Raw genomic sequence first — 27,862 nt, 5'->3', positions numbered from 1 at the left:
CTTCCTAGAGTCTGTTGTACTGCTTCTCCTCATCCTTTGACTTTTCTATTTTTCTTTTATTGGCTTTTCCAATCCTTATACCATGGACAGTAGAAAAGGATATATCTTGAAGCACTCAATGTGCAGTGGTACTTTGCATTTCTCACATGCATAGGTAGTGCGTTTGTCCCAATGACGACATCTGTGGAACCGGTGCATCGTGTTGATTGGTCAGTGAGAAGCTTTGTCATATCTTGCCTGATCGTCAACAGTAGCAGCCAGTAGAGATCTCCTTTTGTGGCTCAGCGGTTTCCTGCCAAACGTTTTCATAAGAGACTGTGCCACTATCCGTGAGAAGGTGAGCAGGTCGATGGTCCCTCCCATAACGTCTCTGTCAAATACATGTCTGTTTACAAGTGCACTGTTGAGAGACCATGCAAAGATGGGCCACCACCACTTCTTAGACCTGATCGAGATATGGTATCTTGAAACCTGTAGGCCGTTAAGTCAACACTTCCCATGTGCTCATTATATCAGTTGATGCATTTTGGTTGTGGGACTTTGTCAAAGGCATGTCGCTCCTTGTTCCATCTCTTGACAGAGATATCATTGTATTTCTCCTCCATGTTTGTTGCCACTGTGACAATGATATTGTCTTTTCAACGGACCAGCAACTTGCCTCCTTGGGTCATAACCTCAGAGGCTCTCCGGGGTAACTTCATGATGTCCTTCTGTGGCTTGAATGGGACATCAGATGATTTTGCCTCATCGTTCCAGAGCTCCCATATCCTCTCTTTGTCATTTCATCGAGGAGTGCAAGCGAAGTGAAGATGTTGTCATGAAGGAGCATGCAACCTTGAGGCACCTGAGATTGTCTCAGGGAGGAGAGTGTGGGATCCACCATATGGCTCCATGTGATACATGTAACCACTGGATGAGACAAGGCTCCATAGCTTGCAACCAAAACGGATTGGTTTACCTCTTATTAATTGCTTATATCCATGTCGGCCATAGTATCGGATCATGCTCTCATCAACTGACAGCCATTCCTGAAATGGCATGACTTTGTATGACTGACTGAGCTCGGAGAAGATGGACCAAACCTTTTTTAAAAAATGGGTCATCAGTGATCTTTGTGTTGTCAACCACATGAACGGAGGCCATTATTTAATCAAAGCCATTTCTCCGCATTGCATCTGAAATGCTTTCATTGTGTACATCACTGTCAAGTGACCATTACATGTGACTTCTTGGAACAGAGCTGTACACAGATGTGATAAGGATCCCATAGCTTTATCAATAAGTCCAAGGACGTCGTCCCCACAGTGACTGTACGTACATACCCCAACCAGAAGCCATGGATTACAGGCAACATTCGCACTGAGCTAAAGGGTAGAGCTGCCGCTTTCAAGGTGCGGGACTCTAACCCGGAAGCTTACAAGAAATCCTGCTATGCCCTGCGACAACCATCAAACAGGCAAAGCGTCAATAGAGGACTAAGATTGAATCATACTACACCGACTCCGACGCTCGTCTTATGTGGCAGGGCTTGCAAACTATTACAGACTACAAAGGGAAGCACAGCCGCGAGCTGCCCAGTGACACAAGCCTACCAGACGCGCTAAATCTCTTCTACGCTCGCTTCGAGGCAAGCAACACTGAGGCATGCATGAGAGCATCAGCTGTCCCAGACGACTGTGTGATCACGCTCTCCGTAGCCGATGTAAGACCTTTAAACAGGTCAACATACACAAGGCTGAGGGCCATACGGATTACCAGAACGTGTACGCCGAGCATGTGCTGACCAACTGGCATGTGTCTTCACTGACATTTTCAACATGTCCCTGATTTGAGTCTTTAACACCAACATGTTTCATGCAGATCACAGACCATAGTCCCTGTGCCCAAGAACACTAAGGCAACCTGCCTAAATGACTACAGACCCGTAGCACTCATGTTTGTAGCCATGAAGTGCTTTAAAAGGTTGGTAATGGCTCACATCAACACCATTATCCCAGAAACCCTAGACCACTCCAATTTGCATACCACCCAAACAGATCCACAGATGATGCCATCTCCATTGCACTCCACACTGCCCTTTCCCACCTGGACAAAAGGAACACTTATGTGAGAATGCTATTCATTGATGATAGCTCAGCGTTCAACACCATAGTACCCTCAAAGCTCATCACTAAGCTAAGGCTCATAGGACTACCCTCACCGCCCCTAGGTGGTGAGGGTAGGTAGCAACACATCTGCCACGCTGATCCTCAACACTGGAGCTCCCCAGGGGTGCGTGCTCAGTCCCCTCCTGTACTCCCTGTTCACCCATGACTGCATGGCCAGGAACGACTCTAACACCATCAAGTTTGCAGATGACACAACAGTGGTAGGCCTGATCACCAACAATGACGAGACCGCCTATAGGGAGGAGGTCAGAGACCTGGCCGAGTGGTGCCAGAATTACAACCTATCCCTCAACGTAACCAAGACTAAGGAGAGGATTGTAGACTACAGGAAAAGGAGGACCAAGCACGCCCCCATTCTCATCGACAGGGCTGTAGTGGAGCAGGTTGAGAGCTTCAAGTTCCTTGGTGTCCACATCACCAACAAACTACAATGGTTCAAGCACACCAAGACAGTTGTGAAGAGGGCACAACAAAGCCTATTCCCCCTCAGGAATCTAAAAAGATTTGGCATGGGTTCTGAGATCCTCAAAAGGTTCGACAGCTGCAACATCGAGATCATCCTGACTGGTTGCATCACTGCAGGGTACGGCAATTGCTCGGCCTCTGAACGCAAGGCACTACAGAGGGTAGTGCGTATGGCCCAGTACATCACTGGGGTTAAGCTGCCTGCCATCCAGGACCTCTACACCAGGCGGTGTCAGATGAAGGCACTAAAAATTGTCAGACCCCAGCCACCCCAGTCATAGATTGTTCTCTCTACTACCGCATGGCAAGCGGTACCGGAGTGCCAAGTCTAGGACAAAAAGGCTTCTCAACAGTTTTATCCCCAAGCCATAAGACTACTGAACAGGTAATTAAATGGCTACCCGGACTATTTGCATTGTGGCTTGGGCAATGCACTAAGCAAGCCACTATTTGCATTGTGGCTTGCACTGCTGCTACTCTCTGTTTATCATATATGCATAGTCACTTTAACTATACATTCATGTACATACTACCTCAATTAGCCCGACCAACCAGCTAACCGGGCTATCTGCATTGTGTCCTACCACCCGCCATCCCCTTTTTTACGCTACTGCTACTCTCTGTTCATCATATATGCATAGTCACATATCTACATGTACATACTACCTCAATCAGCCTGACGAACCAGTGTCTGTATGTAGCCTCGCTACTGTACGGTTTTATTTCTTTACTTATTGTCCACCTAATACATTTTTTGCACTATTGGTTAGAGCCTGTAAGTAAGCATTTCACTGTAAGGTCTACACCTGTTGTATTCGGTGCACGTGACAAATAAACTTTGATTTGAGCACATCCATACAGTTGCTTGTCCTTGGTCTGGGTGGAGTAGAGGTTGGACATGTCAATGGTGATCTCTCTTAGGGTGGGTGGATACATTAGTAGGAAACATCCATTGGGTTGAGGGCAGCTTTGTTTGACACATTCTGCAGCATTGGGGCTGTATACTATGTGTTCTGGAATCACAGCATTGGGGCTGTATACTATGTGTTCTGGAATCACAGCGGTGGGGCTGTATACTATGTGTTCTGGAATCACAGCATTGGGACTGTATACTATGTGTTCTGGAATCACAGCATTGGGGCTGTATACTATGTGTTCTGGAATCAAAGTGGTGGCAGGCCTCTTCGATCGTTTGAGTGTTCAATCTTTAGTTTTGACCACCTGCAGCTTTGCCCTTGGCTCTTCTGACTGGACCCTCTGGTGGGTAGAGGCCATTGGCTCTTCATTATCAACGGTGGTGGGGGAGGAAGGGGAGTGCTGAGGGGTATTTCATCATCACTGGTAACGTTTTTCCTGTCATGATCTGTTTGCATAGGTTCAGCGTATGCATTCAACAGCCTGGCTGGCAAATGGCCTGTCTCCCCCTCATAGTCCATATCTGACCCATTACTATCACAATCAGTGAAGACTGCATCTTTCTCATTTTGAGGGATAACTGCAATGTTTCCTTGTCTGGGCGGAAACCTTGATCCAACATATCCACAACTTGACTCAAAGTGAAACTAAAAGAAAAAACAGAGTAGAAAGTTGGGTAGAACTATGTATGTGTATAACTATGTCTATACCTAGATACACTGTGTTATCCCGCCGGTCACTATTGGTGCCGTCAACATGTTTACACATTCTATGACCACACTGAACAAAGTTGAGTAATTTCAAATGCATATATCAATACTAGACACCTTAAAGATGATGTGTACCAAATATCTTTGTCCCAACTATGTTAACATACTTTACTAACCTTTTGTTTGGGATCTTTGACGCAGCCATCCTCTTCTCATGGTGCAACCAGGAAGTAAACGGCTCTGGTCATGTGACAATTTACACTAAACATGTGACACTGCATATATTTCATTGAGACCCTTTATTATTTCAATATTTCCTGGAAATGCATTGATACGTCATTTAGTAAAAATGTCAGAGCCGTATAACTGGAAATGTTCTTTACGGTCACTACTGTGACTGATGGGATGAAATGGGTTAAGATGTGAAGGTCAGTCAATCCAGAGAATTTTAAGAACTTTGAAAGTTTCTTCAAGTGCAGTTGCAAAAACCATCAGGCGCTATTATAACTGGCTCTCATGAGGACCGCCACAGGAATGGAAGACCCAGAGTTACCTCTGCAGCAGAGGATAAGTTCATTAAAGATATCAGCCTCAGAAATTGCAGCCCAAATAAATGTTTCAACTACAAAAAGTCTTATTGTAAATGTCTATCTATAAACAGTGTAATAATATAATACATACATTTAAAAGCAGGACACTGATGTTCATTATCCCTCTGAAGAGTATAAATTAGGCTGTTTGAATCCTAAGCAACCTGCCAAATCAAATCAAATTGTATTTGTCACATAGACATGGTTAGCAGATGTTAATGCGAGTGTAGCGAAATGCTTGTGCTTCTAGTTCCGACAATGCAGTAATAACCAACAAGTAATCTAACTAACAATTCCAAAACTACTGTCTTATACACAGTGTAAGGGGATAAAGAATATGTACATAAGGATATATGAATGAGTGATGGTACAGGGCAGCATACAGTAGATGGTATCGAGTACAGTATATACATTTGAGATGAGTATGTAGACAAAGTAAACAAAGTGGCATAGTTAAAGTGGCTAGTGATACATGTATTACATAAGGATGCAGTCGATGATATAGAGTACAGTATATACGTATGCATATGAGATGAATAATGTAGGGTAAGTAACATTATATAAGGTAGCATTGTTTAAAGTGGCTAGTGATATATTTACATTTCCCATCAATTCCCATTATTAAAGTGGCTGGAGTTGGGTCAGTGTCAATGTCAGTGTGTTGGCAGCAGCCACTCAATGTTAGTGGTGGCTGTTTAACAGTCTGATGGCCTTGAGATAGAAGCTGTTTTTCAGTCTCTCGGTCCCAGCTTTGATGTACCTGTACTGACCTTGCCTTCTGGATGATAGCGGGGTGAACAGGCAGTGGCTCGGGTGGTTGATGTCCTTTATGGCCTTCCTGTAACATCGGGTGGTGTAGGTGTCCTGGAGGGCAGGTAGTTTGCCCCCGGTGATGCGTTGTGCAGACCTCACTACCCTCTGGAGAGCCTTACGGTTGAGGGCGGAGCAGTTGCCATACCAGGCGGTGATACAGCCCGCCAGGATGCTCTCGATTGTGCATCTGTAGAAGTTTGTGAGTGCTTTTGGTGACAAGCCGAATTTCTTCAGCCTCCTGAGGTTGAAGAGGCGCTGCTGCGCCTTCTTCACGATGCTGTCTGTGTGAGTGGACCAATTCAGTTTGTCTGTGATGTGTATGCCGAGGAACTTAACTTGCTACCCTCTCCACTACTGTTCCATCGATGTGGATAGGGGGGTGTTCCCTCTGCTGTTTCCTGAAGTCCACAATCATCTCCTTTGTTTTGTTGACGTTGAGTGTGAGGTTATTTTCCTGACACCACACTCCGAGGGCCCTCACCTCCTCCCTGTAGGCCGTCTCGTCGTTGTTGGTAATCAAGCCTACCACTGTTGTGTCGTCCGCAAACTTGATGATTGAGTTGGAGCGTGCGTGGCCACGCAGTCGTGGGTGAACAGGGAGTACAGGAGAGGGCTCAGAGCGCACCCTTGTGGGGCCCCGTGTTGAGGATCAGCGGGGAGGAGATGTTGTTGCCTACCCTCACCACCTGGGGGCGGCCCGTCAGGAAGTCCAGTACCCAGTTGCACAGGGCGGGGTCGAGACCCAGGGTCTCGAGCTTGATGACGAGCTTGGAGGGTACTATGGTGTTGAATGCCGAGCTGTAGTCGATGAACAGCATTCTCACATAGGTATTCCTCTTGTCCAGATGGGTTAGGGCAGTGTGCAGAGTGGTTGAGATTGCATCGTCTGTGGACCTATTTGGGCGGTAAGCAAATTGGAGTGGGTCTAGGGTGTCAGGTAGGGTGGAGGTGATATGGTCCTTGACTAGTCTCTCAAAGCACTTCATGATGACGGAAGTGAGTGCTACGGGGCGGTAGTCGTTTAGCTCAGTTACCTTAGCTTTCTTGGGAACAGGAACAATGGTGGCCCTCTTGAAGCATGTGGGAACAGCAGACTGGTATAGGGATTGATTGAATATGTCCGTAAACACACCGGCCAGCTGGTCTGCGCATGCTCTGAGGGCGCGGCTGGGGATGCCGTCTGGGCCTGCAGCCTTGCGAGGGTTAACACGTTTAAATGTTTTACTCACGTCGGCTGCAGTGAAGGAGAGACCGCATTTTTCGTTGCAGGCCGTGTCAGTGGCACTGTATTGTCCTCAAAGCGGGCAAAAAAGTTATTTAGTCTGCCTGGGAGCAAGACATCCTGGTCCGTGACTGGGCTGGGTTTCTTCTTGTAGTCCGTGATTGACTGTAGACCCTGCCACATGCCTCTTGTGTCTGAGCCGTTGAATTGAGATTCTACTTTGTCTCTGTACTGACGCTTAGCTTGTTTGATAGCCTTGCGGAGGGAATAGCTGCACTGTTTGTATTCGGTCATGTTACCAGACACCTTGCCCTGATTAAAAGCAGTGGTTCGCGCTTTCAGTTTCACGCGAATGCTGCCATCAATCCACGGTTTCTGGTTAGGGAATGTTTTTATCGTTGCTATGGGAACGACATCTTCAACGCACGTTCTAATGAACTCGCACACCGAATCAGCGTATTCGTCAATATTGTTATCTGACGCAATACGAAACATGTCCCAGTCCACGTGATGGAAGCAGTCTTGGGAGTGTGGAGTCAGCTTGGTCGGACCAGCGTTGGACAGACCTCAGCGTGGGAGCCTCTTGTTTAAGTTTCTGTCTGTAGGCAGGGATCAACAAAATGGAGTCGTGGTCAGCTTTTCCGAAAGGGGGGCGGGGCAGGGCCTTATATGCGTAGCGGAAGTTGGAATAGCAATGATCCAAGGTTTTACCACCCCTGGTTGCGCAATCGATATGCTGATAAAATTTAAGGAGGAGTCTTGTTTTCAGATTAGCTTTGTTAAAATCCCCAGCTACAATGAATGCAGCCTCCGGATAAATGGTTTCCAGTTTGCAAAGAGTTAAATAAAGTTCGTTCAGAGCCATCGATGTGTCTGCTTGGGGGGGGATATATACGGCTGTGATTATAATCGAAGAGAATTCTCTTGGTAGATAATGCGGTCTACATTTGATTGTGAGGGATTTTAAATCAGGTGAACAGAAGGATTTGAGTTCCTGTATGTTTCCTTCATCACACCATGTCTCGTTAGTCATGAGGCATGCGCCCCCGCCACTCTTCTTACCAGAAAGATGTTTGTTTCTGTCGGCGCGATGCGTGGAGAAACCCGCTGGCTGCACCGCCTCGGATAGCGTCTCTCCAGTGAGCCATGTTTCCGTGAAGCAGAGAACGTTAGTCTCTGATGTCCCTCTGGAATGCTACCCTTGCTCGGATTTCATCAACCTTGTTGTCAAGAGACTGGACATTGGCAAGAAGAATGCTAGGGAGTGGTGCACGATGTGCCCGTGTCCGGAGTCTGACCAGAAGACCGCTACGTTTCCCTCTTTAACGAAGTCGTTTTTTGGGGTCGCTGCCTGGAATCAATTCCGTTGACCTGTTTGTAAGGCAGAACACAGGATCCGCGTCGCGGAAAACATATTCTTGGTCGTACTGATGGTGAGTTGACGCTGATCTTATATTCAGTAGTTCTTCTCGACTGTATGTAATGAAACCTAAGATGACCTGGGGTACTAATGTAAGAAATAACACGTAAAAAAAAAAAAAAAACTGCATAGTTTCCTAGGAACGCGAAGCGAGGCGGCCATCTCTGTCGGCGCCGTTGTTTGAAGTACAATAGACAAATAGCTACTGTTGTAGGCCAAAGCTGTGTGCTTAACACTAAAGTAGAGCATGGGTGAAATATATATATATATATTTTATTAATCTCTACCCGGCACAGCCAGAAGAGGACAGGCCACCGCTCTAGGTTTCTTCCTAGGTTCATCTTTCTAGAGTTTTTCCTAGCCACTGTTCTTCAACATCTGCATTGTTTGGTGTTTTAGGCTGGGTTTCCGTATAGCACTTTGACATCGGCTGATGTAAAAAGGGCTTTATAAATACATTTGCTTGAAATAGGCATTGTGGTGCTCATGTCAATTTAATTTTTTGGCTCAAGACCAATGCTCACTTAACACAAAACATTTTTGTGTTACATTTCCATGTTTTTTACACTGAAAGGTGATTTATACAACATTTCCACATACAAATAGTGTAATTTGCACCTAAAATTGTTTTACAAATTTGTTTTGTCTCACTTAATTTATTGTCCATGGCTCAGTTTCCCAAAAACATCTAAAGTTCATTAGACATTTTGAAGGAGCATCATTAAATCTCAGCTGTTTCCCAAAACCAAAAGGTCAAATGCCATGTTCATCTGTTATCATCACTGCAGTCTACATCCCTCCTCAAGCCAACACCTCCCTGGCACTCAACGATCTGTACGAGGCTCTAAACAAGCAGGAAACCGTGCACCCAGAAGCTGTACTTTTTGTTGCCAGGGATGTTGCTAAGACACGTGATGCCCAACTTTTACCAGCACGTCTCCTTGGCCACGAGAGGCACTAAAGTTTTTATACTCTTGCTATTCGATACACAAGCGAGCCGACAAGGACTGTAACATAACATTTGGAGAAAGTCAAGGGATCTGAATACGTTTTTTCTGAATAAGCTTTGTAAGGAAAGCGGGATACCTAGTCAATTGTACAACTGAACACAACCCTTCAGAATCAGAGAGGTGGCTGCCTTAATCGACATACAGTTTTGGCAGCCGGGGAACAGTGGGTTAACTGCCTTGCTCAGGGGAAGAGAGACAGATGCTTTTTTTACCCTGTCAGCTCAGCGAATCGATCCAGCAACCATTCAGTTACTGGCCCAATGCTCTAACCACCTGCCTCCCCATTATCGTAGTACAATAAAGGTCAAATACACAGCATTTCAAACAGTCTGCAGTTACTAGATGAATTCAGGTCACGTGAAATAAGTCTAAATATAAGCCCCACTAATTTCATTATTTTAGAAAATAGTTTTACCTGCTTTTTTGCAGTAATCACTGGTCTGGCTTTGAAGTCTACGGAGATGCACTTCTTGTAAAAAACAAATAAAAAACAGAACCATGCATAATGCACATTCACTAATAATGACTAACTTCATGTAGCAGCCATTTATTTATATGTGGTACCGCAATGCAGCACGAGACGAACTTAGCGTTACTTTTCCAGAATCATTGTTCATTGATAGTTCTGTTTTAGTAGTGTCTGCTCTTCGTGCAATTTGAGTTGAGACTTAACTTCTCCTCTACATTCAAATAATGTCCCTGTATTTCTGTGTCCATATGACCCATTCTGTTGGACCAAACCTCAAATGCAGGTAGGGAGTTGAAACCACTTGTCAGAGAGGAAGTTTCACTCTAGACAAAATGTCTAAAATAAGCCCAATGCGTTTCTATGAGCATATTTTGGACATAAGCTTGTCGCCCGCCTTTTGAGACAGGATCATATCGTCATTATATTTAGATCAATGTTGTAAATAGGAAGGTGCACACAGCACAGAAGGAGTGAAGGAGATGATACCAAAAAGACAGCATGAGAACAAGCGAACATAATCACTCGGGAAAACAGAAAATACAAAGAAAGTGATTCTTGCAATACAGGCATTTGGAATATTGCACAAAAACACATTTTAATGAATCAAATTAATTTGATATCCCGTGACGTGCTCGATATAGAAATGGTCAGATGAAGCAGAGTCTAGGCTACAAGACTGCTTTGCTAGTAAGGACTGAAATATAACTTTGCCAATAACATTGACAAGTTTACGACCTCCGTCACCGGCTTCATAAGAAAGTGCATCGACAACGTTTAAAGTTCACTGCTTTCCCAAACAAAAGCCACTTAGATACGCGCCAAGCTAATGGACAGAGCCACCACATATGGGGCTTTAGCAGCCTGAGGCTAGGGCCATTGCTACGACTGCATTACAAGCAGTCCCGCTACGACCTCCACAGATTCATCAAAAATGCGAAAGGACAATACAAGAATAAGGTGAAATTCATCTACACCGGTTCTGATGCATGTCAAGGACTACAGTCTATTATGAATTATAAAAGAGGACCCAGCCCTGAACTGCCTAATGATGCCTCTACCAGATGAACTGAATGCTTTTTATGCAGTCTTTAACAAAAACAGAGCTTTGCAAGAGGGCCCCCACTGTCCTGGAGGACAGGATGATCTCGCTCTCCGAGGTTGACATGAAATTATTTTATTATGATATATATATATATTTTAAACTGATCAACAATCCTAAGGCTGTATTCCGGTGCGCGACCTCGGGGCATGCACAGACCAGCTAGATGGCGTCTTCACTGACATTTCAGCCCTGTTTCCTGCTGACTACCATCATTCCTGTTCCCAAAAACTCTAAGGTAACTAAGCCGACCCCATTTGGTGAGGATACGCAACAACACAGGGAGCCACTCCGAAGGAACTGCGTTCACAATAATTTTTCCTCAACTGGACTCCATTCCTGTTTTCCTACTGCACTGTTCTCATGAGATGCGTGAGGTTAAAGTTGCAGAATGTGGGACTTCAGTTCCTGTCGAGTGGAGTACTGACCGATTTTAGGTTTTTGCTTGGAGTAGAATTCATTTTCTACTTCTGTCTCCGTCCACGATAATCGAGAATTTCAATAAGCATTTCTCTACGGCTGGCCATGCTTTCCTCCTGGCTACCCCGGCCAACAGCTCAGCACCCCCCACAGCTACTTGCCCAAGCCTCCCCAGCTTCTCCTTCACCCAAATCCAGATAGCAGATGTTCTGAAAGAGCTGCAAAACCTGGACCCGTACAAATCAGCTGGGCTAGACAATCTGGACCCTCTCTTTCTAAAATTATCCGCCGCCATTGTTGCAACCTCTATTACTAGCCTGTTCAACGTCTTTCGTATCGTCCGAGATTCCTAAAGATTGGAAAGCTGCCACGGCCATCCCCCTCTTCAAAGGGGGTGACACTCTAGACCCAAACTGTTACAGAACTAAATCCATCCTGCCCTGCCTTTCTAAAGTCTTCGAAAGCCAAGTTCACAAACAAATCACTGGCCATTTCGAATCCCACCGTACCTTCTCCGCTGTGCAATCCGGTTTCCGAGCTGGTCACGGGTGCACCTCAGCCACACTCAAGGTACTAAACGATATCATAACCGCTATTGATAAAAGACAGTACTGTGCAGCCGTCTTTATCGACCTTGCCAAGGCTTTTGACTCTGTCAATCACCGTATTCTTATTGGCAGACTCAACAACCTTGGTTTCTCAAATGACTGCCTCGCCTGGTCCACCAACTACTTCTCAGATTTCAGTGTGTCAAATCGGAGGACCTGTTTTCCGGACCTCTGGCACTCTCTTTGGGGGTACCACAGGGTTCAATTCTCGGGCCAACTCCTTTCTCTGTGTATATTTCAATGTCGCTTTTGATGCGGGTGATTCCTTGATCCACCTCTACGCAGATGACACCATTCTATATACATCTGGCCCTTTTGGACACTTAACAAACCTCAATGAGCTTCAATGCCATACAACACTCGTTCTGTGGTCTCCAACTGCTCTTAAACTCTAGTAAAACTAAATGCATGCTCTTCAACCAATCGCTGCCCGACTGGCATCACTACTCTGGACAGTTTTGACTTAGAATATGTGAACAATTACATACCTAGGTGGCTGGCTAGACTAAACTCTCCTGCCAGACTCAGTAAGCATCTCCAATCCAAAATTAAATCTAGAATCAGCTACCTATTTCGCAAAAGCCTCCTTCACTTACGCCGCCAAACATAACCTGATTATCCTACTGATCCTCGACTTTGGCGACATCATCTACAAAATAGCCTCCAACACTCTACTTAGACTGCATCCAATTTGCTATCACAGTGCCATCTGTTTTGTCACCAAAGCCCCATATACTACCCACCACTGCGACCTCTATGCTCTTGTCTGGTGGCCCTCGCTACATATGTCACCAGACCCACTGGCTCCAGGTCATCGATAAGTATTTTCTAGGTCAAGCCCCACCTTATCTCAGCTCACTGGTCACCATAACACCCACCTGTAGTACGAGCTCCAGCAGGTATATCTCACTGGTCATCCCCAAAGCCAACACCTACTTTGGCCGCCTTTCCTACCAGTTCTCTGCTGCCAATGACTTGAACGAATTGCAAAAATCGCTTTAGTTGGAGACTTATCTCCCTCACTAACTTTAAGCATCAGCTATCTGAGCAGCTTACCGATCGCTACAGCTGTACACAGCCCATCTGTAAATAGCCCATCCAACCTCCTACCTCATCCCATATTGTTTTTATTTATTTATTTTGTTCTTTTGCACACCAGTATTTCTACTTGCACATCTATCACTCCAGTGTTAATTTGCTAAATTGTAATTACTTCGCTACAATGGCCTATTTGTCTTACCTCTTTACTCTATTTGCACACATTGGATATAGATTTTTCTAATGTGTTACTGACTGTACTTTTGTTTATTCTATGTGTAACTGTGTTTGTCGCACTACTTTGCTTTATCTTGACCAGGTCGCAGTTGTATGACAACCTGTTCTCAACTGGCCTACCTGGTTAAATAAAGGTGTTCTCAACTGGCCTACCTGGTTAAATAAAGGTGTTCTCAACTGGCCTACCTGGTTAAATAAAGGTGAAAAAAAATAAATAATAATAAAACGTCTGGTCTCACTCTTCATAAAGGCAACTGGTTCACTTCCTTGTAACGAGTTAGGGTTCAACATAAATCCGAAAAAGAGCACAGAGAATATAATACGTAGGCATCGAGCGAAATTCTCTCATCGTACTACCAAATAACCGTCATGTTCATAACCAGTGGCTATGGATGACATGTATAAAAGTATTTGTACAAAACATACAAAAAATGTATATTTTGAAACACACAATTTGACTAAATGTGTGAACATTTAAAAATGTATGCTTATTTGGGGGAATTTAAACAGTTTACCTGTATTGCAAAAAGTTAATAAATTAAAAACGGTATAGGGTTCTTGGTAACGGACAAACGGATCCTGACGAGAGGGGGAGAGTTGTGTACCTCCAAGTTGATTTGCAAAGTTTTCATTGATTATTGGCATAGTGATGGGAAGATTTGAATTTAACATCCTGTAGTCTATACTATTTGAATGCGTTATGTATTTGGTGCATGGAAGAGTACTAATGTGCTGTAGCTATGGCCCAGAGTTCTTCCTTACCAAGTGACCTCCGTAGGGAAAACTCCAGGCCGTGTTAAGAGCTACTTCTCCTGTGGTCTGTGTACAATGTCTTAATGTCTGTCTCTTCTTCCCTCTTACTGTAGCTGTCAAGGAGGCAGCAGTCCAGAGAAGACACAACCTTTACAGGGACAGCATAGTGCTGACCAGCAGTGATCCCAACCTCCACCTGCTGGGGGATAACCCTGCCATCGACTGGGCTGGGGAGTATGGGACAGGACAGGAAGAGGTGGAGACTGGGGACAGCACAGGAGGGGCGGCCCAGAGGAGGCGCAGGATGAAGCAGGTAGTTTCTATGATCCAGCTGGATGGCTCTCCCATCCTGGAGTCCCGTCTGGACATCCCCATGGTGGACAGCATTCCTGAGGAGGGAGTAGACCAGCCTGAGGAGGGAGTGGACCAGGACACCGATGCCCTCTCATCTCCAGAGAGTGTCCACCAGGAACCAGCCAAAGTTAATGGAACCAGTCTGAAAGGAAAGAGAAAGGCCCCTCCTCCTCCAGTCCAGCCAGAGAACATTCCTTCCCCTGCCCTAACCAATGGCTCTGTCCTAGAAGGTGAGCCGGCGACAATCTTGAGTGAGGCCCCAGAGATACAGACCAAAATCTCAGAAGATTTACCCAAGGAAGCTGAGTGTGCGATGAAGTCCCCAGAGGCCAAGAGCTTTTTACACGACCCTGAGAGTACAGCGTCAGCCATCGAGAGTGCCATACGGGAGATTGACAATGCAGTGCAGGGAGAGGACAGCGAGCCAGCTGTGGAGATAACTGTACTGGAGGCAGTGGCAGAAGTTTCACCCTCAAGCCAGGATAGTGTACCCTTTAGCAAAAAGGAGGAATCTTTAAAACCAATTCAGCAGGAGGCTCTGGCACCAACAGCTTTTAGCCAAGAGGAAAGCACTCCTTCCAGTTTAGAGGAGGTATTGTCCTCGCTCTCTGCTCAGACTGGGGTAGCAGCAACACCCGTAGCAAAAGAGGAGATCCCCACACCAACAACCCTGGACAGCAAGCAAGTCCCTGCAGCCATACCAGCAGAAATGCCTAAAGCCATACCAACAGCCCTGGAGATGGAGCAAGTCCCTGTCCCAGGACCAATACCAGGGGAGCTAGAGAGCACTTCAGTAGTCAGACCAGAGTTGGAACAGGCCACAGTGGATTTGGACTCCCTGTCCCCGCCACACAACAGTGGCTTCCAGTCTCTCACCAGTGAGGCAGTGAAGAAGGTGGAGGATGCTGCCCCCAGTACAGAGGGGCCAGAGGCAGTAGAGGTGGTCCCTGAGGCAGGGGGTGATGGAGTGACTGTGGTCCAGTAGGGAACAGCAGAGCGAGTGACTGGCCCAGTAGGGAACAGAAGCACAGAACAATGACTGAGACCAGAAAGGAGGAGAAGGACTCCAGGAAGGCAGAGAGTCAGTGAGGAATTTGTCCTCATTTAGGCTGTATGCTGGCATTGATTTAGATGTGTTTTTTTTCTGAAGACAGGCATATTATACTATATTAACCTAATCTCACAAAAGCATAGACAATTTAATACATGGAAAATGGTTGGTATACAGTAGTTTTTCCATTAGATCATCTGATTTGGTTTACACCTTCAAGATAATTCTAATAAGTTCTAAACTTTTTTTTGTTGTACTAATATTATCTACCAATACTAAATCAGTCTGTACCTTAGGTGGGGCTCAAGTACAACTTGAATGTCTCTTGTTTTCGTGTTGTTTCTATATTTTGACAGACATTCCAACTGATAAAGCATGTGCATTCCATTCAACCCACATTCCATTTGATAACATGTACAAGTGTGTATTGCATTGCATTACATCCACACAAGGGGAACTCATTCCATGATCCTTTTTTAGTATATATTCACTGTGTAGTGAATGATGAGGACGATTGAAGGACCCAGTTGTCCTCGTCATGGTGTTCTGTAAATATGAAATTGCACAATTCAGGTGCTGTTCTTGGTTGGGTATACAAAATCTTAGACACCTTCCTAATATTGAGTTGCACCCCCTTTCCCCTCAGAACCGCCTCAATTCGTTGGGTCATGGACTCTACAAGGTGTCATGCGTTCCACAGGGATGCTGGCCCATGTTGACTCTACAAGGTGTCATGCGTTCCACAGGGATGCTGGCCCATGTTGACTCTACAAGGTGTCATGCGTTCCACAGGGATGCTGGCCCATGTTGGCTCTACAAGGTGTCATGCGTTCCACAGGGATGCTGGCCCAAGTTGGCTCTACAAGGTGTCATGCGTTCCACAGGGATGCTGGCCCATGTTGGCTCTACAAGGTGTCATGCGTTCCACAGGGATGCTGGCCCATGTTGGCTCTACAAGGTGTCATGCGTTCCACAGGGATGCTGGCCAATGTTGACTCTACAAGGTGTCATGCCTTCCACAGGGATGCTGGCCCATGTTGACTCTACAAGGTGTCATGCGTTCCACAGGGATGCTGGCCCATGTTGGCTCTACAAGGTGTTGTAAGCGTTCCACAGGGATGCTGGCCCATGTTGGCTCCAGTGCTTCCCACAGTTGTCAAGTTGTTTTGGGTGGTGGACCATTCATGATACACACAGGAAACTGTTGAGCGTGGAAAAAGCCCAGCAGCGTTGCAGTTCTTGACACAAATCGGTGCGCCTGGCACCTACTACCACTTCCTGTTCCAAGATGCTTAAATCTGGTCTTGCTCATTCACCCTCTAAATGGCACACATCCACAATCCGTCTCAAGGCTTAAACATCCTTCTTTAACCTGTCTCCTCCCCTTCAGCTATACCGATTTGAAGAGGATTTAACAAGTGACATCAATAATTGATCATAGCTTTCACCTGTATTTACCTGGTCATTTTGTCATGGACAGGACAGGTGTCCTTAATGTTTTATACACCATGTATAATGTTCAGTGGCATCATTGATTTGTTTAAAGTTTGCTTAGTAAAACCTCTGATCTCCACTGCTGCTCCACCAGTTGGTTTAACCCTGAATCTACATCCTGTCTAGCGTGCTGCTTACCCATGCTGTTAAATTGTATTTCGATTGGACCACGGCAAGGTGTACAAAGCTAGAGCTAGCCATAGCGAAATAAAAATCTTGAGTATTTATTCCATAGATTCAACGACCAATATGTCCTTGTTATCTTATTGGTGTTTGTATGTCCCACTACTTTCATACAGTTGCTCTGTGAAGTTCCCTGTCAGTTTAATATGTCTTATTATCAGAGGATTTCAAATACTTTTGTAATCGTGCATCAGTCTTCAATAATCTTCTGGGATATTTGATGGAAAGGTGCCTGGGAATCATGGAATACTGGAAAACATTGCATTTTCTATTTCAAATAGTCATTTCAATCTGTCCAACATAATGATAGACACAACTGTTCTGTTATATCATGGCATGGAAATCATAGCAAAATACAACATCAAATTAGTAATGCTATTTGATATGTTGTCCTTAATATTTTACAATGTATTATTGATATGACTGGGAATACCTCAGTTCTGACATTGAATGGTTCCTAACAGAAAAGGCCTCTGTACATACAGTATTAAATACATTGTTGGCCCTTTTCACCACCATAGTCCTTCGTTTTGCAAATTACATATCTTCAGTGCCTTCATTGATATACATGTTTTTTTCCCCCCAATTTTTTCCCCCTTCTATTTATTATGTATTGCACACTGCCTTGTGTCCCCAACCCACACTGCCTTGTGTCCCCAACCCACACTGCCTTGTGTCCCCAACCCACACTGCCTTGTGTCCCCAACCCACACTGCCTTGTGTCCCCAACCCACACTGCCTTGTGTCCCCAACCCACACTGCCTTGTGTCCCCAACCCACACTGCCTTGTGTCCCCAACCCATCCCGTTTGATGAGGGTACTTTTAGATTTGTTTTACTCAATGTTATACAGCAGACTTATTGATTTCATAAATAATTGATGATATATGTTGGTCTGATATGGTTTTCCTTTAGAACACACAGGTTTGTTAAAGGGGGAAATCTGGGAATTGAAAAACAACCGTGGGCATCCTGACACTATTGTTGGCAAACAGGTGAGGGATGGGAATGGAGAAATGTTACTACTCAAATTCCAAAATGGATGTGCCAATCGCAGATTGCCCTCTTTTTAAATTGTTGTTGGGTTCATGTGGAGCAGTATTTAAGCTTGCATTCACATTGACTGTCATAATTCCTCATCTATTTTTCTCCATTGTTTGTAAGCAACGTAATTGTAAACATGGTTAAAAGTTTAAATAAAAACAAATCAATATGGTTAATGTACCATTGATGGTCATTCCTTGTGCCCATAGCCCTGTATATGAATATGAGATTGATCTCATTTCTCCAGCCCCATCCCTCTGCATTTGTTCTAAACAGTGGTGGGGTGCCTGCTTTGTTTCAACTGCAGATTCATAGTTCACCAGAGATGCATGAACCAATCTGTCTGAAGGGAGACGTAGTAGCCATAGTCTGTTTTAGGAAATGCCAACTGTAGAGACTACAGGCCTACTGCAAAGGTATAGTATGTATAACCCACATTAAATAGTGATCTTCCACGAACCAAATGAAAGATCCCTCGTTAAAATGGTTAGGTAATATTTCAAGAGACCTTTGTTCAATGTTTTGGATCTCCTATTTTAGCCTTTTATTATGTAACCTTGGTGTCACGTCATATGCACTTGATGTATGAACCATCAATGTGCACTAATGGAGATTATTTTCCTCCTTGGAAAAAATAGCAGTGTGTTATTTATGAACACAATTTCTTTCAGAACTGGGGGAAGGCACTAGAACTGGGGGAAGGCACTAGAACTGGGGGAAGGCACTAGAACTGGGGGAAGGCACTAGAACTGGGTTCCCCAACTGGTGGGTTAAAAAAAACATTGTTAGACATAAGACTGTAAAAACACCTGCAAATGAGCTCTAACGGATTTTAATTTTGGAAATCTGTTAAAGTATTCCCACCCATAGTAGAGTGACGTATACAAATCAGTGACATTTAAAATGAGGGATATTTTTAAAAATGTTTTTTTTTTAAATCATAAGCATGGCCTTATTTCTATTACAGCATATTGGATGACTGTCATTCATATTCCATTCAACCAGCTCAATGTAACATCAATGGGTTCAGGCTACTACATGATACTAACATTTTCCCTATACCCATGTTGACATTGCTACAACCTAGCCTATGAATTAAAGTACAACGTAGGTGCACAGGTCAAGAGACATTTTTGTAATCAAGGTGACCGACGGTGACACATTGAATACCGCCTTGCACACTCTTGCCTGCATCTTGCTGATCTAGGATGAAATCATTAGTCCAACAGTTGCAAACGAGAGTTTCTGTTGAACAAATTCAGGTATCTTCGTTCCATTTTCTTTCCGTTTTAAGAAACATTTTCAACCGAATCGGCAGAATGAATACAGCCCTAATCACATACAAACACAGTTCAATTTCATAGCAGCCACATTCAAACAGCATGAACATTTTGCATGAACACATTGCTTATCGCATCTACACGCTCTCCTCTCACCTTTTTCTTTCGCTTATAGACTTCGGTGCACCGCTGTCTGACCAGGCGGAAAAAAACATTTCCAAGCCAAACCATATAACCGCTACCCATAGCCTGCATTGTCACCATATTAGCTAACGACCTTATTAATGTCATACTCAACATGTCTACCATTTTATTTATTTGACCTTTTTTTTTTATCAGGGAGTAATACTGAGATGAAGGCCTCTTCTACAGATGAGCCCTGAATTACATGAATTACAGAAAAACACATCAAAATATAAACACAAAATGCAAGCAGAAAGAAACACTGTCATAAAGAACAAACATCAGTAATAAGGTCCTCAATCAGCTAGAACTAACGCATTCGTAAACCCGCTACAATCATGCAGTACAGTTTCAGTTGGTGGCAATAAATGAAAACCTTGGAAGAGTTCCTGTATTGGATAGCCACAGCCAGGTAGCTGACATAGTATCACTCTCTGTTTTCAGCCGGGTGTTTGAAAGTCATAAAAATACTATTAAGTATTGTGCTCTTCCACTTCATTTTTAAAGAAATTAATTTGTTCAAAAACTGTCTTTCCCTACATTTTATCCACTGCAGTCCTAGCTAGCTGTAGCATATGCTTTCAGTACTAGATTCATTCACTGATCCTTTGATTGGGTGGATAACATGTAAATTTATGCTGCAAGAGCTCTGACAGGTTGGAGGACATCCTCCGGAAGTTATCATTTATGTGTAAGTCTATAGAATGGGGTGAGAACCATGAGCCTCCTAGGTTTTGTATTGAGGTCAATGAACCCAGAGGACGGAAACTATTCTGTCCTCCGGCTACCACATGACGCTACTCTACAGAGTTCTGTTGAGGCTATTGTAGACCTTCATTGCAAAACAGTGTTTTAATCAATTATTTGGTGACGTGAATATATTTAGTATAGTTTTATCAAATTCTAAATGTTTCACCATATTAATGAAATTCACTGAGGAGGATAGTCTTCGACTTCCTCTTCTGAGGTTTGAAATGATTGTTTTACTGTTTGCTTCGTGCGGTCAATTTGCAGTTCACAAACTATTTGAAAATTATGTTCAGGCCCCCTGACCATCCACTCAATTAAAATTTGTCCTGGGGCTAAATGTAGTTCATGATCCCTGCACTAGAAGTACTAGTCTAGTGTCTTATGAAATGCACCTTTTTGTATGTTCCTCTTCTGTACTGTCTATTATATTGACTAGATAGCCAAGTGACAGCTCTAACAATGGAAATACATGTCCTCAAAGATGGAAGCAGGCGGTAGGAGGCGAGATCAGACCATCGTAGCCAAGGAGAAGGGCAGATACTCCATAGAGATAGAGGACTCATTTTTGTATCTGTGACATAGTGTCTGTGACCGCATGTGCAGCACCATCGAGGCTATGTCCATTTTAATGTAGTCAGTTTTATTTGTCTTCATTGGCTGATTGCACCCAACTCATAGGAATCCCCACCCAGTTGACTACTTTAAAATAGTGGAAGCCCTCATTGGCAACGTCCATACTAAAACGGGTAATATCCATGATGAGTCCTCTAGCTCTATGAAAAGAGGCGCAACTCTGATAAAGTATTTTATGCAGCATACCACCCTGCATACCACTGCTGGCTTGCTTCTGAAGCTAAGCAGGGTTGGTCCTGGTCAGTTCCTGGATGGGAGACTAGATGCTGCTGGAAGTGGTGTTGGAGGGCCAGTAGGAGGCACTCTTCCCTCTGGTCTAAAAACATATCCCAATGCCCCAGGGCAGTGATTGGGGACACTTCCCTGTGTAGGGTGCCGTCTTTCGGATGGGATGTTAAACGGGTGTCCTGACTCTCTGAGGTCATTAAAGATCCCATGGCACTTATCGTAAGAGTAGGGGTGTTAACCCCGGTGTCCTGGCTAAATTTCCAATCTGGCCCTCAAACCATCACGGTCACCGAATAATCCCCAGTTTACAATTGGCTCATTCATCCCCCTCCTCTCTCCTGTAACTTTTCCCCAGGTCGTTGCTGCAAATGAGAACGTGTTCTCAGTCAATTTACCTGGTAAAATAAGGGATAAAAATATAAATAAATATTTTTAAAAATTGCCAAAATGTCACGTGCATCCATTTATATCACTGCATTTTTAACAAACTAAACATTACGAAACTTGTATTCGATCAAATAAACCTCACGTAGCAAATGAGCAATTACATGTTTTGTTGACAAATTCTACACTCACAGACCTCCATACAAAGATTACTCAATTCGTGGTATTATTTTCGTGGGCGGAATAAAATCTCCCCCTTCGCCTCTTCCCCTCTGCCTGTAATTGCGGCTATGCGTACTGCACAACGGATTAGGAGAGCGTCGTGACGACATTGTCTACGTACCGCTCTCGCCAAAGACCGACAGCTCAGCAATAACAGCCCTCACCGTCGTTTCTTCAAACTTCACCCAATATAGCGCTCAACTGAATGGGATCCTGCGCAAAACACAAGAGGAGACGGCATCGTTCACCATCGCTCTATTACCGAATCTGATAACTGCAACTGAGCGCTACTCCGCATTCGGACTACATATATACAGAACTGAACACATTTCCTGAGCTTCCTTCTGTAGTAAGGGGATGGGGGTATGACCGACCCCCGACTCCCAACTCTGTTCTATCAGTTGTAGGTGCGCTTTGCAGCATGCTATCGCCGAGAAGAGGGGTCGATCACAGGCCCGCCGCTACGATTCTAACCCAGGTTGCTGTCATTGCAATCTTCGTTTCTATGAGCGCTTGCATGCCAGGTAAGAACAACACTTTTAATATGAAGTCGTGCATGTTTTACAGACCTGTATTAACGTTGATGTGGATGATGTCATATGTTGTCAATTAAAACATATTTGCAGATGTTACCACGTTCCCTAACATATAGTAACATATGATAGGCCTACACCAACTCATGAAAATAAGACTGTTTTCTGACCATAGGCTATTTTAGAATTTAGAAGTGATATTTCAATTGGTGTGTATGCTCATTGTGAATGTTCTGTGTTTTAAGCACGTAACTTCAGAGCACCTGTGGTTTCTGTGAGGCTTGTTTTTAAATCCCCCTTCAGTTTTGGGGGGATAGCTCAATTCATAGTGCATAGCACAAACTACACGAGATATTTGGTTCATGTTTCAATCAATTCTATGTATCTGAAATGGTGTACCTCAAACACTGACATATTACCTTGGAGGAGGGGGTGACGCATCTGGCTGGGGATGACCTGATAAGATGTGACGTCTGTGGATACTCACACTTAAACAGTAATTACCAGAACCATAAGAAATGGCCGTTACTGACCAGTGACTACATTGCATGATTACCAGAAGGCCGGGAACCTTTATTAGGTTACCATCCTGGACTACACAACTGCAAAATGCATTACAATGATACCATGTATCATATCATCCATATGTAGACCCTTGGACGGACACACACACACTTGACTATAGTGAGGTCATGTATTGTCACCCGTGAGGTATCTTATCTTAGTGGTGAAATGGAAACTGGCTATCAGTAGGCAAGCTGTTCTGTGACACACTCCGCCTGTCAGAGAGACTACCCCTATTCAAGTCATTGGTCAGAGGTACTATGTCCATTCCAGTGATGGTATTTATGCAGTCCTGTGACACATTCCCCCTGTCAGAAAAACCAGCAGAGATATTCTGTGTATAAAGGGCTAAAATGCATCTAATGATGCACTTTGTTGTTCTACGACTGGTCTGAGGCAGTCGGTAAATAACAAGTGTTTTAAAGTGCAACTTTACTAATGATGGTTTTGGGAAACAGCTTGGAGATTTAACGATGCTCCTACAAATGTTCTGATGATGAGTTTAGCCTTAAGATGCTTTAGGAAACTGTGCCCTGTATATTTTGCTCCATCCCTAATCTAGCACACCGGATTTAAAACAAATGGGTTGATAAGCTGAATCAGGTTAGTTACAATTTGGGTTGGAGCGAAAACCCCCAGGAGGGTAGCTCTCCAGGAATAGGGTTCGAGAACCCTGTTCTAGGTTCTCCTGTAACACATTCCCTCTGTCAGAGAAACCACATAAATAGATTCACTAGAATGGGAATCCCTATTCAAGTCAATGGTCAGAGTTTCCCGTGTGGCTCAGTTGGTAGAGCATGGAGCTTTGATGACTAATTTCTCTGAAGGGGGAAAAAACTATCACATTCCCTGAGAATACATTACATAATATGAATAAACAATACTCCAAGCTGCAGCTTCCTACTTCGTGTCAAACATAATGGATGTTTGGTTCAAATCAGATGTTGGGTACTATATGTATTGAATATTATATGAATCGTTCTAAATTGAAATGACTCATGTCAGTGTAAAATGTATCCCAAACAAAAAACATTGATTTCAAAGTTAATAAATCATACAACTATATGCACAAGGACAGCTTTTAACAATTTACACTGATCATTTTACAAAAACATTTACTGGAAGAACTGTGCAGATGCAGAATTTAGTAAAATGATTTTGGTAAAATCTTTCTCAGTTTTCTTTGTGTCCACGTTTTCAAAAATATCTGCTCTGAATTAAGATTCAATGACATCTGCAGAAAGAATGGGGTGTCAGCTATGACATGATACATTGACTTTAAAACACTCTTTTTGTTATTGAAATGCAGTAAGTGAAGTGGATTTACACCTGTTAACGGAATTGCAGTAACGGAATTTCATCATATGTCCCTGATCTGTACTACACAGAAATGCATAATTATGGATATGAATGTCATTCTCCTCATGTTGATGTATCCTAAATAGGTACACAAGGGTAGAAATATGCAATATCCTCCTTTGCATATTTGGTTATTATTCTACACGCTGGCTATTATTTTAATGATCTCTGCAAGACTAAATTTGATTGGTCCGGGCAGGACCAAATCTGAACCAGTCATTGACATCTACTGACTCTACTGTGCTGACCAAACTGTTTGTGCTACTATGACTTCCCCCATTGTAGACAATTCAATTGCAGAAATTCCGTTACCAATTTATTTTATTTTTTATTTTTTGGGAATGTCGAGTTTTAATCACATAATAATTAATAAACAAAATTGATATCAGTAAAACCATTAATTCATAGGTCATAGGTCTACCTTTACTTGTTAGCTCTGTGAACTTTCATTATCCTCCGTCCTCATGAGAAAAATGAGAAAAGATCTTTTTTGGTAACAGAATTTCAAGGCATAAGGTAATGTTTCTTAAACTTACAGAAGGCAGAAAAATGTAGTCATATTAGCTGGCAGGGATCTTCAATATTATTGTGTTTTGATGTATTTCTAATACCTTTTAAGACTAATAACTTTTCTATCTGTTTGACCAGAAGCCTTTGCTAATTCTACATTTTTAGGATGGAAAATGGGTAAACTATATGTATATTTGTGTGTGCGTGTATGTATATATGCCAAAACATGTAGCTTTCATTTGACACCCATATGAACTTCACATGTTGGTGCTCATGGGTTATTTTACATGCCCAATGGCCAATTTAGGTGCAATCAGTTTGGCTTAATGTCTTTTAACAAGATAATGTTGCAGGACTTCTTCTGTTTCTAACTACAGAAACCCTTTCAGAACAGTCTGAGAGGGTGGGTGTCATGGCTTGCTGAAATGAAACTAAGCTGTTGTTAGCTCTTAAGCACAGGTAGCAATGACAGACTGGGGTGTCCTAATTTGCACCCCCTTCCATTTTACAGTGCACTATTTTCGACCAGAGCTCAAAGGGTGGTCAGAAGTAGTTTGCTATATAGGGAATAGGGTGTCATTTGGGACTTAACCTGGGTCTGTGAGCTCTGTGCTGATGTGGATAGAAGGACTGAGAGGAGAGCGCAGGCTTCTGTTAAGGCTGTAAAATGGAGATTATAACCTGATTATAGTGCCATAGAGGAGAGCACTACAGCTGTATAGTATTCTGCTCCTTAAAAGACATGTGCTGGGCTTGCACTGCCGTCCTGCACACACTCTCACCTTATTGTTTATTCACCTTCTATGTCCAAAAAAGACTGTTTCTCTCTAAAAACATTTTGGCCACGCAGTCACGTTTTAGAGTGAAGCAGTTTCAGACCATTGGGTGACTTTTTGTCCCTGTGCCAGAGGGAGGCCCCATTTGTTAAAATTCAGATATATAATGTGGGTTTGTTTCTCCAGTCATTTGGGTAAGAAATAGGATGCAACCTCTGACTGTTCAAGGAAACTATAGGCTTTGTCCAACTCTTCTTGGAAGAGATGCCACTTGGAATACCAGAAGCACAATTAAAAGGCTATCAATGATAATTGAAAATAAGGGGATTGACATTTAGTGTTGAGAGAAGAGAACGTTTCTGGGGGAAATCGATTGCTTTGTCGCCGTGGAGATGTTGAATTTGTTGTTTTGCTGATGCCCCAAGAGGAGGAGAGGTGGATGAAAGGGGTAGGAGAGATGGATGAATGAAAAGGTTAGCTGCCAAGGTTTATTAGATGCTGTGAAGCGTAACTGGGGCAACACGACCATTGCAGTTCTGTTTCTTTCGCCGAAGGTGTTGGTTTTGGGAGCGAGACCAAAATTTGGTTTCTTCATCTCACCTGCCTCTTGTTGTCTTACATGCTCTCACATCTGCAGAGGTCTTTGGCTTTAGCCTCAAAAGGAATTCCCATGGACCTGCTGTTAGACTGGCAGTCTTAGGGCTTTTTTTACACAAACAAATATTTGAAGTAAGATCTGATTTAAACATTAAGAAACCTTAATATGTTTTTTCATGTATTTCCTGGCCCAGTGTTTTGTTGTGAATGGAAGTGAATGGAAAATGTCAATCGACTGACGTCACACATGGTGAACTAACTGGCCTGCTTGCTGCCTGTCAGCAGCTTTCAGATCTTATCGTGTCACAAAAGAATGACCAAATGTTAGATTTAGAGGTTCCAAAACCTGTCCTCTGTGCTGTGTGCGTCTTGCATAGCTGCGTTCCCCCAAGTAGTCAGAGTAGCGCTGGCTTGAAGATGAAATCCTGTTGACATGTCAGTAAGATGTTTTAGGCTTTCTGCTGATGTGGTTTGCTGCTGGCACTGGGAGGAACAGCTTTATTCACTGTGTTTGACTGACTCTCTCTGTCTCGTGCTCTTTCTTTCTCTTTCTCTCTAGCATATTTCTTTCTCGCTCTTTTGTTCTTTCTGTCTCTCAATCTCTGCTCCATCTCTCTCTCAGCTGTTGTTGTGAATAACACTCTGGTGTTGTAGGTATACTGCATGTTCAATAACTCACTTCACTCTCACAGCTCATCACTGTACTCTCTCTCAAACCATGGTTACGCTTGAACCATCTAGGATGTCATGCATGTCCTGTTTCTAATATTAGATACATGTTTTTAAGTAACGTAAGAGGACGCTTATAGACTACTTGACATGTCTGAAACCATCTTTGCTCTTCTTGAATCATCCTTTCTATTCTGAAGAGAGAATATAACCAAAATAATTTGAATGATAGGTTACTATTTTTGAGAGACTTATATTGTCCATTGCAGAGTTCTGTTCCCAGAAACGCTTATATCCTATGAAGATCATTTCAACCACATCCTCAAATGAAGATTTACATTTATTTAACTAGGTAAGTCAGGGGACCATGTCTAATAATTTAGTCAGGCACTGGAATAGAAGCCTAACTGATTCCCGGCCGCTGTCACACAACCCCGATCAATGGGAATCATTTGAATCAATTCTATTTAAGTCTTCATGATTTACTGATATCACGGATGTTAGTGTGTATTCTCAATCATTCATTAGGCTGTTTTCTGTAATGCATGAATCTGTTTGACTTAACATTTTAATGTTGATCGGTAAATCAACATTCTAGTAACCAGATGGAAATAACATTTATATTTGTGCTTTTAATACCAAAAACATAAAGGACACTACTACTACTCTGTTTATGAATACTAATTCATCTTGTGTCATATTTTCCCATCATGACTAGGGATTGCTTTATGCCCAATCTGGATGAACAGAGGTGAAATAATATGAAGTGCATTAAGAATAGAATGGGGAAAAATAAAGTATATTGTAGAGGGAACATTCTTTGTCATATCTTTTTTACATTTATGCCTTAAAAAACATTTTAAGGGCCTCCTGGGTGGCGCAGTGGTCTAGGGCACTGCATTGCAGTGCTAGATGTGCCACCAGAGACTCTGGTTTCGCGCCCAGACTCTGTCGCAGCCGGCCGCGACCGGGAGGTCTGTGGGGCGACGCACAATTGGCCTAGCGTCGTCCGTGTTAGGGAGGGTTTGGTTGGTAGGGATATCCTTGTCTCATCGCGCACCAGCGACTCCTATGGCGGGCCGGGTGCAGTGCGAGCTAACCAAGGTTGCCAG

At 43.5% G+C, this 27,862-nt stretch overlaps 1 protein-coding gene across 3 annotated transcripts in view; it reads left to right on the top strand.

The window, feature by feature from the left end:
* The window catches only part of LOC115140328 (protein Niban 2-like), a 98,232-nt gene that overhangs the window by 31,667 nt on the left and 38,703 nt on the right, over nt 1-27,862 (top strand). The window contains exon 14 of one of the 3 annotated variants that reach the window (XM_029678660.2): nt 14,051-17,904. The exons of the other annotated variants lie outside the window; for them this stretch is intronic. Within the exon in view, the coding sequence (XP_029534520.2) occupies nt 14,051-15,276 (1,226 nt within the window). The 3' untranslated portion in view covers nt 15,277-17,904. Of the gene's footprint in view, nt 1-14,050; nt 17,905-27,862 lie in introns of those variants that run through there. 3 annotated transcript variants of the gene reach the window in all.

This window comes from Oncorhynchus nerka, linkage group LG13, assembly GCF_034236695.1.
Source record: "Oncorhynchus nerka isolate Pitt River linkage group LG13, Oner_Uvic_2.0, whole genome shotgun sequence".
Lineage (NCBI taxonomy): Eukaryota > Metazoa > Chordata > Actinopteri > Salmoniformes > Salmonidae > Oncorhynchus > Oncorhynchus nerka.
The sequence above is the reverse complement of the archived record's forward strand: the minus strand, read 5'-3'. Positions and strand labels throughout refer to the sequence as shown.